This window comes from Miscanthus floridulus, chromosome 6 (genome assembly GCF_019320115.1).
Source record: "Miscanthus floridulus cultivar M001 chromosome 6, ASM1932011v1, whole genome shotgun sequence".
Taxonomy (NCBI): Eukaryota; Viridiplantae; Streptophyta; class Magnoliopsida; order Poales; family Poaceae; genus Miscanthus; species Miscanthus floridulus.
Window position 1 is genome coordinate 58,318,581 of NC_089585.1, and position 15,885 is coordinate 58,334,465.

Consider the following 15,885-nt stretch of genomic DNA (forward strand, 5'->3'; position numbering starts at 1 on the left):
ATGCTTGTCAGTTAGGCCGTCATGTTCGTTTGCCCTTTCATGAGTCCACCTCTCGTGCGTCTAGCAAGTTTGATCTTATACATTGTGATTTATGGACCTCTCCAGTTGTCAGCATTTCTGGTTATAAATACTACTTGGTCATACTTGATGATTGCACTCATTATTTGTGGACGTTTCCTTTGCGGCTTAAATCTGACACTTTCAACACGCTCGCTCACTTCATCGCTCACGCCTCCACCCAGTTTGGCGCCCGGGTGAAGGCTGTTCAGTGCGACAACGGGAAAGAGTTTGACAACTCTAGCTCCCGTCAGTTTTTCCTCGCTCAGGGCATCCACCTTCGCATGTCCTGTCCCTACACATCGTCTCAAAACGGTAAAGCTGAACGCATTATTCGCTCCATCAATAATGTTGTTCGTTCACTGCTCTTTCAGGCGTCCATGCCTCCGTCCTACTGGGTAGAGGCCCTCTCTACAGCCACTATTCTGCTCAACATACTGCCTACCAAGACTCTACAGTTTTCCACGCCGCACCTTGCCCTGTTCGGCAAGCCACCAGCATATGATCATCTACGAGTCTTCGGTTGCAAATGCTACCCAAATATGTCGGCTACTGCACCGCACAAACTCGCCCCTAGGTCTGTCCTGTGTATCTTCCTAGGCTATTCCGCTCATCACAGGGTACCTGCTGCCTTGACCTCTCCTCCAATAGAGTCATCGTCTCCCGGCACGTCATCTTCGATGAAACGGCCTTTCCCTTTGCTGAGCGCCATGGTCCTAGTGCTCCAGCGGACCTACAGTTCCTCGATGACGATACTACTGACCCTGTGCTCCCTCCTATTGGACCGATGCACCAGTTTTTGTCTGCAGGAACACCACCCAGCACCGCTGATGTCTCCAGCGCCCCTGCCGGTCCCACTGCGACTGTACTTGGGGCGCCCCTGCCTGCTGATGATGCTGATGATCCACCGGTGCCTGTGCTCTACATTCCACCAGCGCTGCGGGCGTCGGGGACACCTACCGCGCCACGCGCGGCCACCAGGACCACCTCTCCCGCGCCACGTGCGGCCACGGCGTTGCCCAACACGGTTGGAGAGGCTTCCCCACTCTACATCCCGCCTGCCCTGCATGCAGGCGCAGGACCCCCGCCCGGGTTCCCACCTCTCCGCTCGGATCGGGCCTTCACGTACCACTTCACGCGTCGACCCCGACCGCTGGATACTCCTGTACTAGCCGCGCCGACACCGCCTGCTCAGGCTGCTCCTGCCCCGGCCGCCCCGCTACCCAAGGGCGCTGTTACTGTCATTCCAGTGACGAACCAGCACGCTATGGGCACGCGGTCGAAGAGCGGCTATCGGATGCCTGCCGCCTACCACGCCGCCCCCCTCTCTGTAGTCCCAAAGACCGTTTCGTAGCGCTCTCGCTGACCCCAATTGGCGAGCGGCTATGGAAGAAGAACACAATGCTCTCTTGCAGAATCACACTTGGGACCTCGTGCCTCGACCTCCTCGGGCCAACGTCGTCACTGGCAAGTGGATTTTCAAGCACAAGTTTCAGTCCGATGGCTCCCTTGAGCGGTACAAGGCACGCTGGGTTCTTCGTGGCTTTACCCAGCGGCCTGGTGTTGACTTCGATGAGACGTTCAGTCCTGTGGTGAAGCCCGCTACTGTCCGCACGGTGCTCTCCTTGGCGCTCTCTCGCACCTGGCCCATCCACCAGCTAGATGTGAAGAACGCTTTCCTTCATGGCAATCTGTCTGAGGTTGTGTATTGCCAGCAGCCGTTCGGGTTCGAAGATCTAGCTCACCCTGGACTTTGTCTGCCTTCTGAAGAAATCCCTTTACGGCCTGAAGCAGGCTCCTCGCGCATGGTATAGCCGGATGGCCTCATTCCTGCTGTCTATTGGGTTTGTTGAAGCCAAGTCAGACACCTCACTTTTTATTTACCAGCGTGGATCAGATACAGCCTACCTGTTGCTCTATGTGGATGACATTGTCCTCACAGCTTCCTCACCTAGTCTCCTTCGGCGGATTATCTCAGCACTTCAGCAGGAGTTCGCCATGAAAGACCTCGGTGCATTGCATCACTTCCTTGGTATGCAGGTTCAGCAAAGTGGTGATGGCCTCCTCTCACAGCGACAGTATATGTTGGACATTCTAGAACGTGCAGGAATGACAGAGTGCAAGCCGTGCTCCACTCCAGTTGACACCAATCCGAAGGTTGCTGCAGCTGATGGGGCCCCCTGTGTCTGATGCTACAGACTTCCGCAGCCTTACCGGAGCTCTCCAGTACCTGACGTTCACCCGCCTAGACATTGCATATGCAGTTCAACAGGTCTGCCTCCACATGCATGATCCTCGTGAGCCTCACCTTGCTGCCCTGAAGAGGATTCTTCGCTACGTTCGAGGCACTCTTTACCTTGGTCTCCTGCTGCGATCGTCTACTTCCACTGATCTTGTCGTCTACACCGACGCTGACTGGGCTGGTTGTCCGGACACTCGCAAGTCCACCTCAGGCTATGCGGTGTTCCTTGGTGACAACCTTGTTTCCTGGTCCTCGAAGCGCCAGAACACAGTGTCAAGATCCAGTGCTGAAGCCGAGTATCGCGCGGTGGCCAACGGAGTTGCAGAGGCTACTTGGCTCCGCCAGCTACTTCTGGAGCTGCATGCCCCTCTACGACGCGCCACGCTGGTGTATTGTGACAACATCAGTGCCGTCTACATGACCTCCAACCCTGTTCAGCATCAGCGCACCAAGCACATTGAGATCGATCTTCACTTCGTCCGGGAGCGAGTCGCCGTTGGTGATCTTCGTGTTGTGCATGTCCCACCACTTCGCAATATGCAGATATCTTCACCAAAGGGCTGCCTACTTTAGTTTTCACGGAGTTTAGGTCTAGTCTAAACGTGCAGAGTGGCTGACGATTCGACGGCTGGCCTTGGGCCTGGCGCCTAGCCTGTTAGGCTGGCTGCCTTAGGGGTTAAGATAGATAGATTACATTGATAAGGCAAGGATCACCGTTGATTGGGTGTTTCTATAAACCCTATTGATCCTTGCCTATATATTGTACCCTGTACTGCTGCTAATCTATCAATCAATTCCCGAGACCTATTAGCTCTCAGTTCCTTCTTTCCAGGCAAATTTTAATTTCGAATAAACATTTCTATTAGTACCGCCTTATGGAAGCAAAATATATGTTCCATTACTTTTCACTGTATAAACATATTTGAACAAGTGGGATATCTTTTTTTTTTTGGTTTCTGAACTGTTAACATTTGCTTTTGTAGGTTTTCATGTGGATGATTCAGAAGTTACATTAAATGTTTGCCTTGGAAAACAATTCTCTGGTGGTGAATTATATTTCCGAGGTATTCGGTGTGAGAATCATGTGAATTCAGAGACACAACATGAGGTGACTCCTTATTTGTACTTCAACAACTGTCTTAATATGTCATTTTTCTTTTTATTTTATCTGCCCATGCATGGTAAGTCATGCATTTTTGATTGTTTTTTATTATGCTCCTCGTACCCTGATAATTCTTTATTTAGGCCCTGTTGGTTGATAGTTTGCCACACCTAACCTTAGACAAACTGTGTCTGCTATAGAAAGTGTGGCGAACAAAATTAAAGCCACTTGTGGCAAAGTTTGGCAAGGAAATAAGTCTATGACGTGCGGGACAAGGTGCTAAGAAAGTGTGGCGTGCCATAGTTGCAGGAGTGAACCAAACAACTGCCTAAGAACCTGTGGCATGAGTAACATGTGACGTGGCAATGTTTGGCACGAACGAAACAGGCCCTTACATTCCAGAGTCATTGGCTAATAGATGCTATGCTACAGCAATGTTTTCAAATCGTATAATCGAGCCTAGTCACTGGAGCACAGATCAGCAGACTAATCGTGATTAGGTATCAATCAGGTTGATAGTCGACTAGTCGCGCTCTGTCGGCAGTATAGTCTTCCTGTCTACATACACTGGTTTCCTGGCCAGTATGTATATCTGCTACGGGTGCACCATCTAGAGCAACTAAGGGCTTGTTTAGATCACAGCTAATCTGGATTACACGCATGATTGTTATAATCAGGATTAAGGATTATAATAATCAGAGTGTTTGGGTCCCTAGATTATGGTTGGTTAAAGTGAGAAAATCCTATCTTTATCCTTTAGTCTGGTAAGTTGGACAATTGATTGGAGGGCAAAGACTTTTAGCATCCATAAGCCCCTAAAACCTGGTCTCACCTGGATTATGGGATTATGGTAATCAGGGGTTTTGATTATAATAATCCATCATTTAATCCATCCTGTTAGGATCAAAATATGATTATATAATCTGATTATTATAATCATAGGGTATCCAAACAGGGCCTAAGGAAGGTGAGGCAGCAGCTCCTGATGCAGCTGATGAACCTGCAGCATCAGTAGCACCACCTGCTTCAAGTTGAGGGTCCCAGGGAAACAGCAGAACAACTAGAAACGTAGCAAAGTAGTGGCAGGTAAAAGGAGGTGGCGCGTGGCACAGAAGAGGATGACTGGCATACTACCTCAGGAAATGCAGGGGTGGTGCACGTAAGCTCAGGGAAGGGCAGTGACGAGGAAGAGAAACTGAGTGTGGTTACAGAAGTGTCCAGGCTGGGGAGGATAAGGTGCTGCTGCCACAGCTTGATAACCCTATTGTGCTAAAAATAAAAATCCCAAGTTTGCTAGCTGCCTAGCCAGCTCAGTCACAAGTCACAAACTAGTCGTCCATGCAGTAATCGGACGACTTGTCATGATGGATCAGAGACTAATTGGATGACTTTGTTTCTGATCGTCCTAGTCACCTCGGAGGCTCAGACTACCTAGTTGAAGTGCAAGGACCAATAAGGATGACTAATCACGACTAATTGGATAACATGATTACACTGTGCTATTAGCATGTGTAGTAAGCAACCAGATAATTTAGTTTGGGTTTTACCTCGCGCAAATAAATCTAAGGTGATAATAGGCTCTACATCTTGATGGATAAGATAAAAGTAAGGAATCACAGAAGTAATGTGAACAAAGAAGTTGGATATTTTATGTTATTACTAGGTATTGGCCCGTGTGTTGCTGCAGGCACAAAAATTTAAATGATATTATATCTTTTATAGTTTTAAATCCTAACAACCAATAATTTGCTTATATTTGTCTCGATCCCATTGACTATTTTTTAGCCCATCGCCTCTTTCTATAGAATCAATCGACGGTGGTTGTATAGACCATGGGAAATGTCTAAATGCCCTGCCTCTTTTCTTCTGAACCTCTCCGCCACCGCCCCCCCCCCCCCCCCTTCCGTTCGCATTTCACAAAGCAATCCACTCTGTAATACGTTCACTTTTTCTTGCCTGAAAGTAAACATAAAGAACAAATATTGTAAGCGCAAACATTTGCAGTTGATGATGAAATTAACTAAAATCATTGCAGGCTTCAGAGCACTAACGGGAACCTAATTACTGTTACTAACCTGGGGATATGAGAGAGAATAATCACTCCATTAGTGGAGATAACCATATATAGAGAGCCTCATGGGCCTATAGTAGATGGGCCTTCATACACTTGACACTCCCCTTCAAACTCAAGCTGGAACTAGAGGATCTGAAACATTCTGTTTTATTAAATGAAGTCGATGTTGCTTAACAGGATCATTAGCAATCTGTATGGCTCCTGTATTATCACAGAGAAGTGGTGTGGGGGCATCACAAGAAATACCAAAATCGGCCAACAACCATCGGAGTCATACAATCTCTGAAGTAGTAGTCGCAAGTGCTCATACTGGTGACAATAGCACTCATGACACGTACATCATTGGTCCAAGCTGTGATTGCATCAGCACCAGAGACATCCTTTGACGTGTCAACTGGAGGATCCTTAGTCAAATGAGACATAAGACCATGGCCCCTCAATACAGTTTTGGCAGAGAAAGCCCACTCTCGATAGTTACTAGGGCCATCGAGTTTCATAGGAAAGACAATTGCAGTGGGTTGTAACATGTCAGCAACGCTGAGAATGATCAGAACAAAATGGATTACCACCAATATAGCACTGCAGCACTACCACAGCAGCAGAGAGCAGCAGCTGTTCAGGCACCAGCAGAGGAGCAACACCAAGGGCCAGACAGATGCAGAGTTCAACCCAAGAAAGGTGCCCAGCCAGAACAGAGCAAATGCAGGCGCATAAGTCGAGGACGGACATCGGCAGGTGTAGTGATGAAGCAGTGGGCGCAAAACCCCGCACGAACGGGCAGCGATGCACGATGAGAACAGGCAGAGTCGGAGACATCTGTGCGGACGACCCACGTGGAAGGTGCGAGGATGGCTTGCGGACGTCGTGCGGACGACACACGGATAGGATATGCGCCGCATTGATGAAGTGGACGTGCTGGAACAAAGCCCGAATGGCGACTGATATCGTCCTCGCAATAGCGACGGACGAAAGATGGCCGCCCGTGTGGCTAAATAGAGGATGATGATGCCGGCGGGTTAAAAAAATGGATCGTGGGTGGGTTAATAGATGTGATCAGCTCTAACCCTAACACTAATCCATGGCTTTGGTACCATGTTACTAACCTGGGGATTTGAGAGAATAATCACTCCATTAGTGGAGATAACTATATATAGATAGCCTCATGGGCCATATGGGCCTATAATAGATGGGCCTTCATACACTTAACGATTACTCCTTGCATTCCAAATTGTAAGTTGTTCTGGCTTTTTCTTGATACATAGCTTTTGCTACGTATCTAGATACATAGTAAATACCATGTATCTAGAAAAGCCAGAACGACTTACAACTTGGAACGGAGGGAGTACGTATCAACAATATGAGACACCCAATGATATGAGTCCATAATCTAAAGCATGGGCTAATAATCTGAGACAACAGGTGATAGCGCAGATTCTGGTTCAGAGCCAACTGCAAGACCAAAGCTTCAGTGCATGGTGCTGCGTTGCCAGCCAGACCCTTGGCCGCCGATGCCTCCTACCGTTAGTCCAGTATCCGTGCCACCTCAAGGTGTGCTGCACTCTCTGCGCGGTGCGATAAACGGACGTTTAAACGGGCAAAACGGACGTTTAAACGGTCAAAACAACCGATTAAACAGAAATGGCGTACCACCGTGTAGCATTTAAACGGTGTGTAAGCGGGCTAAACAGCCGTTTAGGCGAACAGTGCTGCAACCTTCACACACAGATCCATGTCTGCCACCACCACTGGCCTCTGCACCATGATGTCCTCGCAGCCAATATCCACCAACCTCGCTGGAGGCGGCATAGACATCATCGTCATCCACACCTTCCATGAGCACACATAAATGGCTGAATACATTCTACACAGTTCATTAGTAAGGCATGTAGAAAAGAAGAGCACCTTATCGAACTTTTTTTTTCACCCTGGTCTCTTTTGGAACCGACAAGTCCTGGATGGATTGAGAAAACAACAGGCTTTTATTGGATGCCTCTACAACAGTTTTAATCTCTGACTCAACTTTGTCCAATGTATTAGCTTTAGCTGCTGTGAGGAACAATGCACTGGCATTAGTAAAGTTTGCTGAATTGTGTTTTTTGTTTTTGTGTTGGTATGTTGTGTGCGTTTGTAAGGGTTCTCGCCCCTTTTCCTCTTAATGCAAAGAAACACAACTCTTCTGCGTTTTCGACAAAAAAGGAACAATGCACTAGCATGGTTGCCTGTGCCACCATGCCATATGGAGCTTCTAGAACCTAAAGACAAATCGGACAGATAATAAGATTACCAGTGACATGCACAGACAATTGAAGCACTCAAGCTGCCAAGAACGAGTTAACTTACCATGTGTTTGGTTTAGAGACGAGGTATTGGATGGTTCCATTCCTGTTTTTTGGGACGGGAGCATCCCTGTTTTGTGTTTGGTTGCAAGGGATGGGATCTGTTTCGTGTTCCGTTCCACTCAGAAATATGGGACGAGTCATCTGACATGTGGGGCATGTTTGTCATTCTCTGTTTTCTTAACTTCTTCCTTCCCACGTAGCGCTGCCATTGCACCTCAGCTTTTTGGACAGCGCCACCACCCCCACGCTCCTGTAAGCACGCCCTGCACGTGCTAAACATCTGCCCCACAGCTCGGCCACGTTACTGCCATGGTTCGCCGTCCCGAAGCCGAGCTTAGCCCTAGGTCACTGCCGTAGGATGCCCCCACGCACGCTACCGCAGCTCACCAGCCTCGCCCCTCATGTGCTGGGCACGCGAAGATGGTTGTATTGGGGCTGAACACCAAACAGGACAGAGTGAGGTGTGGAGGAGTGAAGGGTTTTGGTGGGTAGGATGTTGAGAACCTGTGCTGGCGACGAGAGCCGTGGGAGGAGACGGAGTCGGGGCCCCCATGGTAAGCTCCTCGAGAGTGAGCTCATCGCAGGCCTCCAAGAAGGAAGGGAAGGGACGGCTGAGTCGAAGATGGCGGCCAACGGAGACAAACCGCTCGTTCAAACCTCGGATGAGATTGAGGACGAGGGAGCGGTCGCTGACGGGTTCACCCAGATCAACGAGGTTGTCGGCGGTGGTCTTGAGAAGCTTGCAGTAGTCGGTGATAGATAGGTCCCCCTGGACAAGCGTGCGAAGTTTGGCGTCAAGGATGAGAGCGCGCACCTCCCGGTTGCCGAGAAATTGGCTCTCAATGGCAAGCCAGGTGGTACGGGCAGTATCGCCTTGGTCGCCGCAATGCCGGACAATGTCGTGGAGATTGTCGGAGAGGGTGCCGTAGAGCCAGGAGCGGACGACGCAATCCATGCGCTCCCAGTCTGGTGAGTTCAGGGGACGATCGTCCTGAAGAACATGGCCCTGAAGGGAGTACTTGCCCAGGGCGAGCAGGAATTGCTCGCGCCACCGAGTGAAGCTGCCGGAGGTGACGTCGAGAACGACGTGGACAAGATGACGGATGTTCTGGACGGCCACAGCTTGGGCGTGCAGGTTAAGAACAGCAGAGCTATGGCGGCCTGAACTGAGGTACGAGGGCCATCGAAGAGGGAGGACGCGACCTCGTCGCGGTCCTCTGGCGGATCTTCAAGGGGAGGGTCGGCAGCGTCGCGCTCGTTTGCCGCGGCGGCGGCCTCGGCTTCGGCCTCTTCGGCGCGAGCGAGAGCGGCGCGACGGGCGGCAGCCTGGGCGGCGCATGCGTCCTCCTGGCGCTTGCGCTCGGCCTCGTTGTCAGCAGCAGAGGGGTGAAGGGAGCCAGCCATGGCGGAGAAGGGAGGGGTGGCGCAAGGGGCAGCACGCCGGAGGCAGCGGCGCTAGAAGCGGCACGCCAGAGAAGCGGAAGGGAAAACGGGTGTTACCCGGACTCGTGATACCACGTGAGAGAGATAAACTCTGAATAGTATATGTTAATCAATCACAGATTACAAGGGATTACAATATATAGGCAGGAGAACTCAAGGGTTCAAGGTGTGAACACAATCTAGGAACCTAATTAACTCATACTAAATAGCACAAGTGCCTAGCCTGGCGCATGGCTGTATCCAGAGTCCAAGGCGCAGGCACAATAGACCTAGGAGGCAAACATAACTTGCTAACACAGTGGATCACCGTACCGGAGCCGTGCTCGGCCCGCACTGCTGCCTCAGCATGCCCAGGGTTGGCCGCTTCGTGAGGAAGAAGACGATGCTCGGCCGGTACGTGAGGAAGAACAAGAGCGACGAGCCCCGTCCCCTTGTCTCTGAGGGATGGATCCATCCCCCATTTGGAGGAATATTCCATGGGTATTCTCCAAAGGGGATGGACACTGTTCCAATTGTCTCGAGATCGCCCTGTCCCATCCCCTTTCATCCTCCAAATCAAACACATACGTAAAGGAGAATCTTTCATTCAGTAGTCGGTTAAAACTACAAAAATATTAAGGAAAACCAAGAAATGTAAACCAACCAACACAAAGTGTCCGGTTGTCCTAAAGATTTTGTACCAAAGAATACAACTAAACCCAACATGAAGGAACTTTGTTTGGCCAAAGAAGCAAAAAAGTAACTTGCATTCAGTAATCCACCCATTGCTTACGACTTAAATAAGTGATGTGCGCATAATTATGTTCACTACAACATCAAATGGTATTGAACCCTACTACGGCGGTAGGTTTCCGATATGATAAGAGAAATAATTGCATAATCTAAGCTAATAATACATTGAGAAGAGTAGCCTATCACCGTTTTACCACTCCTAGACACATAATGGTACAACATTAGTATACCAATTCTCTACATTCGCTCATCATAGAGAATGCATGTACCTTGGTCTCCTTCCCTGAGGGCTTCGATGCCTCTCGAAACCTGCATCAGAACGAAACATCGGACCCCAAAACATGAACATAAGAATCACAAGGATGACTACAAAATGCCACTGCAAAGACCCAAAAACATCAGGAGATCTATCCCAGATCGGATACGAGGTGCGCAAGGCAAATCGAAATCGACAGGAGAATGGGTTTGTTTCAACCATAAAAACATGGACCGGGAGCAAGGACCTGGGCGACAACCGTGGATTCGGTGGTTGCAAGGTGGACACAGAGCAGGGGGAGTTTGGATCTGAGGTGCCTTGCCGCTATGCCTATTTGTTGGCTTGTTCAGCTGTGGAGGAGAGCGAAACCATTGGGTGCGGGTGGGACGAGATCAGCGATGAGGAGGCTGGATATCAACGGCGACTCGTGAAGGCACTCCCAGCGGACCCGGCAGCCTCATACCTCCAAACCGCTGCCATAGCCGTCGGGAACATGGTCCTCCATGTGCGGCCGCTGGCAGGCAGATGAAACTCGCGTCGCTCCTCTGCCAAGCCGCTTGCATCCATGGTGCTCCACGTCACTGCACGATTGGGAGCACACAACGCCGTGTTCCTCGTCCTCTCCTACATCCTATCTGTGTACCCTGGTTCAGACCACAAATTGGCCTGGAGCTATGGACGACCGTGCTTGGGGATGGTTCATTGTTGAATCTCCCACATGGGAACCCTCGGCACCGGCGAGCGGCTGTGAATCGAGCTCGACTGTGGAGAGGGATCAGATGCGATTGTGTGTGGGTGTGGGTGTGGGTGGGGGGGGGGGGGGGGGGGGGGGGTCACTCAATTGGGGAAAGGGTGCTCTTGGGTGCTGCCGTAGTGGTGGGTGGTGGCATACCCCACGACGTCGGAGGTACAATGCAGCTGTCATTGAGATCGATGCAGTTTGCGGCGGGATGGAGGTGCGGTAGGAGTGAGGGAGAGGATTCTTGGACTAAGGAGGGACTGAAGGGCCTCCCTTGTCGGTGCCGATTGTCGTGTGCATCAGACAAGGGGAGGGCAAGCGATGGATGGATGATGGGGAGTGAATTGGGCTTATAATTTTTAAGTAGGAGAGATTTGTTAGCTCAGTATTACTGGATATTGTGTTGCTTAAAATTGAGTTCAGCATAAATTAAGTTAGCATAAAGGTAACGCCTCCTTGGGGTGCTACTGTGCTACCAATTCATGGTAGCACCCCTAAAAGACCATAAAGGGGGGTCACCCATTGGGGAAAGGGTCCTCTTGGGTGCTGCAGCAGTGGTGGGTGGTGGCATACCCCATGAGGTCGGAGGCACGATGCGTTCGTCATTGAGACCGGCACAGTTGGCGGCAGGATGGAGGCGCAGCAGGAGCGAGGGAGAGGATTCTTGGACTTAGGATGGACTGAATGGCCTACCTTGTCGGCGCTGATTGTTGTGAGCGTCAGACAAGGGGAGGGCAAGCGACAGACGGACGAAGGGGAGTGAATTGGGCTCGTAATTTTTAAGTAGGAGAGATTTGTTAGCTCAGTATTACAGGATATTGTGTTGCTTAAAATTGAGTTCAGCATAAATTGAGTTAGCATAAAGGGAACGCCTCTTTCATGGTAGCACCCCTAAAAGACCATAAAATATTCTTTAAAAAATTGAATGTATGGATTATATGATCAACCATCATCTGAAAACCGACCTTGAACAAAAACTTGTTTGGAATAAAAAAAAGAGAAATTGACTTGTGGATAGTTGCAGATGCAATTATTCATGTCTGAACCCACCACCTGCTATTATCGAAATGCTGATTTCTCTCTCTCTTTTTTTTTTACCTTCTTGCAGAAGGTATTGTTCAATATCGAATTCTGCATGATGTTAGATGATGGTATGATGTGTTGATTCTTATTCTTAAGATTTACCATGTGTTGGTAACACTGGGGTTGCTCTCATACCATAAATGACAAACTGCATTTGTGGTGCTGTCTTCTTGATTCTTCTGTTCTGTTGAGCATATGCAATTTCAATCCGAAAAAAAGTTATCACGTGTACAAACTCTTGTTCCAATCCAAAAGGGCAGTAGGCGTGGCGAAAATAGCAGGCAGCCAGGTCCTATATGGTCCTATAGCAGGCAGCCGTACATGTTATAATTTCATCCAGTACAACTTTTCGCTATTCTTGGACATTTATTTCCAGTACAATTTTGTGGTTTATGAGCTAGGACTGTCATGGGATATTCTTTTAGATAATTCTTGTGTTTCAAGATGCAGGAAAGATGTATAAAAGTCTTGCATTTGAATCAATAACTGTTATGTACGAGTATAGGAACTTAGGAAGGCATAGGTCGTAGGAAGTAGTGGTGAGAGGAGGGTGTGTCCTAGGACCAGTGTGGCTAGCCTATGTTGCCCGACTGGAGGAGGAATATGTGTGTACAGGGGAGGGGGCTTAGTCTGTTCACATGATGAGTACTTGATGTAGTTGATTTGTGCGTGTCAACAGCAGTGGGAGGCAAAAGGTTGGGATTGGAAAAATCTCTTCTTTCCTTTATTGATTTAATAATAATGTGTTGGCCTTACATTTGTATCCAAGGGGGATGCACATCTTTTGAAAGTATCTTTCCTTCCTCTTTATTTCCTAACTGATCCCCTAAACTAAATCCTATTGCCTGCTTAATTGACACCTATCTTGCCTTGGTTGGGAATTAAGCTGGCTGGTGGCTATAGGGATGGTAGCGACTGCTGCCGTCCTGGCTGCCACCCTTGCCTGGCCCAGGTCACAACCTGCAGCATTCTAAGCTTCGAGTGGTCAACATATTTATTCAGAATTTTTATTAGAAATATTCTTGTCTCTACTAATATAGCTTTTAGCCATGTGACTTCTTTGGTGACATGCAGTTCGAAGTTACCTTCAAGTGTCATCTTCCTATATTCTTATCTTTGTCTGATCATCTGCGCAGGAAATGTATGACTACACACATATTCCTGGTCGGGCTGTACTCCACCGTGGGCGACACAGGCATGGTGCTCGAGCTACTTCATCTGGTCTCAGAATCAATCTGCTTTTGTGGTGCCGGAGGTATACAGGCCTTTCCCTGCAGTTTTCTTTATCTCATGAGTGCATTGCTATCAATATGTATTTGCAGATTTCAATGCACTGATGCCTGAGGTGAGATCATTGATATATTCATGTGCAGATTTGTTTTAATACCTCTGATCTTATTATCATTTATTGAAAGTGTTGATGCAGTTTAGGGGGTCATTCCCTGCTTCCATTAGTGCATTTGTTTGTTGTCTTTCTGTTCTAGCCATTTTTATTGAGTGCATTCTTTGAGGCTCATACTCATGTGGCTCAATAAGTATGGTATCAGGATACAGGCCATTTGATCAATCTTAGGCCCTGTTGGTGGCTTTTGGCTTTGGCTTTTGGCCCCAAAAGCCAAAAGCCCAACCAAAGGGGCTGCTTTTGGAGGGTGCTTTTTCAGAAGCAGCTGCTTTTCCGTAGTTCATTTTTGAAAGCTGGTTTGATCCTGCTTTTGGCTTTTGGCTTTCTGCTTTTCGAAATTGGTGGAATAAAAAGCTCTTCCAGTAGTTGTTTCAAGAGAGATAAAGATAAAAGGTATATTTTATACTTGTTTAACCAAACAGCTTTCAGCTTTTCTATAGCTCACAGCCCACAGCAGCTTTTCCTCAGCTCACAGCCCACAGCAGCTTTTTCCCACAGCCACAGCCCAACCAAACAGGGCCTTAAGCTTCAAATTAGCCAAGTTAATTGAGTAAGCATATAAACTTTCAAAGAGCCCTCGGTTTTGTACGAGTGCTGTCGGCTTTTGTGAGATAATATAAGAACATCCATGGTCCCACCTGATACCATGCGAAACATGTATGCACTCAAATTGGTTCCTTGCCAAGCCTAGCTTGGTTTGCACAAGGGGCACCAGGCCTTTGCTGATCCGGATTGGTGCATCCACAGGAGTCCGATTGGCTGCCATAGGCATCCAGCCAGGACACGGGGAAAGGCGATTGGTTGGACAGCCCGTGCGCATGCTTGCTCTCTCATGCCACAGCCTACACACACACACACACACACACACACTTGCTCTCTCTTGCTGCACAGCCCGCTTGCTCATGCTTAGGGTTGCAAACGGATCGATACGGATGGATATCACCGATGTTACATTTGTTTTTATATTTTTATTCAGATTCGAATATGAATACGGATAGTGTCAGCTATTTCGGATAGGATACGATTGGATATCTACATCATAAATATGCGATTTGAATATTCGGATATGGATACGCTATCGGATGTTGAATATCTGAATATAGACAGATCTGAACTCTAAACGGATTCGGTCTCAAATATGGTCGGAAAATATCCATACCGTTTGCAACCCTACTCAAGCTGCACCATGCGCAATGCCAGCCAGTCCCAGCAGAAGCACAGATTTTTTTGGGCATATGCACCACCAGTCTGGGGTAGCGCTTTTGCACCAAGTGGTCCAGGCCCAGGTGCCGCTCCAGTCTACCAATCAAGCTCAGTTTGCATCTAGGGAGCCTGGTTGGATAGAATGTAGTTTACCAATCATGCCCAAAATGTTCTGTTCTTTACACTTAAACAGGGCAAGTGATGGTATGGTATCACATGGCTGGCTGGCTTATCTTTTCTGTGCCTGCCCTTTGCTGCTGGTATGTTGCTACATGTTGCATTACCATGTTACATTTCGCCTTTCTGTGGTGTTACCTTTGATCATAGAGAAAATGCTTGCCAATCTTGTGCATCCTCAGAAGTTAAGTGTTTTGTGCCTTGAAATGTAAAGTTGTAGTTTGACTAATAGGGGCTTGTGAAATGCTGCAACTGAATGAGTTCTTCCTACGTCAAGCTCTGTGTTCAGGGAGATGAAAAAATACCAGAAGGATTTTCCGAGCTGGTGTGGTGAATGCCAGCGTGAAAAGAGGGAAAGGCAGAGTCAGTGCGTTAAAGCAACCAAGATGGTAAGTCCCAACATTTATATTGCTTGTACGTTTCTTAGCCAATGCCTTTTGTTGCCAGTTCTTAGACACTTGCTTTTTATTTTGCGTAGGCGTTTCTCAGGGGTTCTGGAGGTGCAACGATTTAGTTTGTACGTAGGGCATTTATGTTATATACAGTTTTGTGGCATACTGAACTTTGTTCATCATTTGGGACTTGAGAGGTGGCCATTGTAATCAACAGCCAGCTTTCTGCTAGAGCGCTCATTGATGTGATCGCAGGTGTATGTAAATGTAAACCTTATCAAATCCAACCGAAAGAAATGTAATAACGGGTTATAATCTGGTAGCTTCAGACCTGCAATTTCTGCGGCGTCAATGTGTGCACATTATACTGCTATGAATTTGAATACTTTTGTTGCCAGAATTGTATAAATTGGAACGCCAATAACTTTGCATGATTATTTCGTCTCGCACCTGTTTACCGCCCGCTCGCACCTGTCTCAGGAAACTGCATGCTGTTGTGGGTTTCCCTCTTTTATACCAGATGCTCCGTGATATGACTTTTCCTAACGTGACAGTTCGTTTTTCATTTCTAACGAGGGACATATGCAGAGTTATCCTGATTAACTACAGCGTAGATTCTCTTGATTAGAGTCAAAGAATGGAAC

At 48.2% G+C, this 15,885-nt stretch overlaps 1 protein-coding gene and 1 pseudogene across 3 annotated transcripts in view; both read left to right on the plus strand.

Annotated features, from left to right (window-relative positions):
- The window catches only part of LOC136456061 (2-oxoglutarate and iron-dependent oxygenase domain-containing protein CP2-like), a 29,409-nt gene extending 13,840 nt beyond the window's left edge, over window positions 1-15,569 (plus strand). Inside the window, exons 6-9 of one of the 3 annotated variants that reach the window (XM_066455819.1) lie at window positions 3,283-3,407; window positions 13,204-13,322; window positions 15,127-15,238; window positions 15,328-15,569. In XM_066455819.1, coding sequence (XP_066311916.1) covers window positions 3,283-3,407; window positions 13,204-13,322; window positions 15,127-15,238; window positions 15,328-15,363 — 392 coding nt within the window. In that variant the 3' untranslated portion in view covers window positions 15,364-15,569. Of the gene's footprint in view, window positions 1-3,282; window positions 3,408-13,203; window positions 13,323-15,081; window positions 15,239-15,327 lie in introns of those variants that run through there. The other 2 variants (XM_066455820.1, XM_066455821.1) reach the window with 2 other exon arrangements.
- On the plus strand, window positions 1,860-3,095 carry LOC136456062 (uncharacterized mitochondrial protein AtMg00810-like; annotated as a pseudogene).
- Window positions 15,570-15,885: the final 316 nt, after the last annotated feature.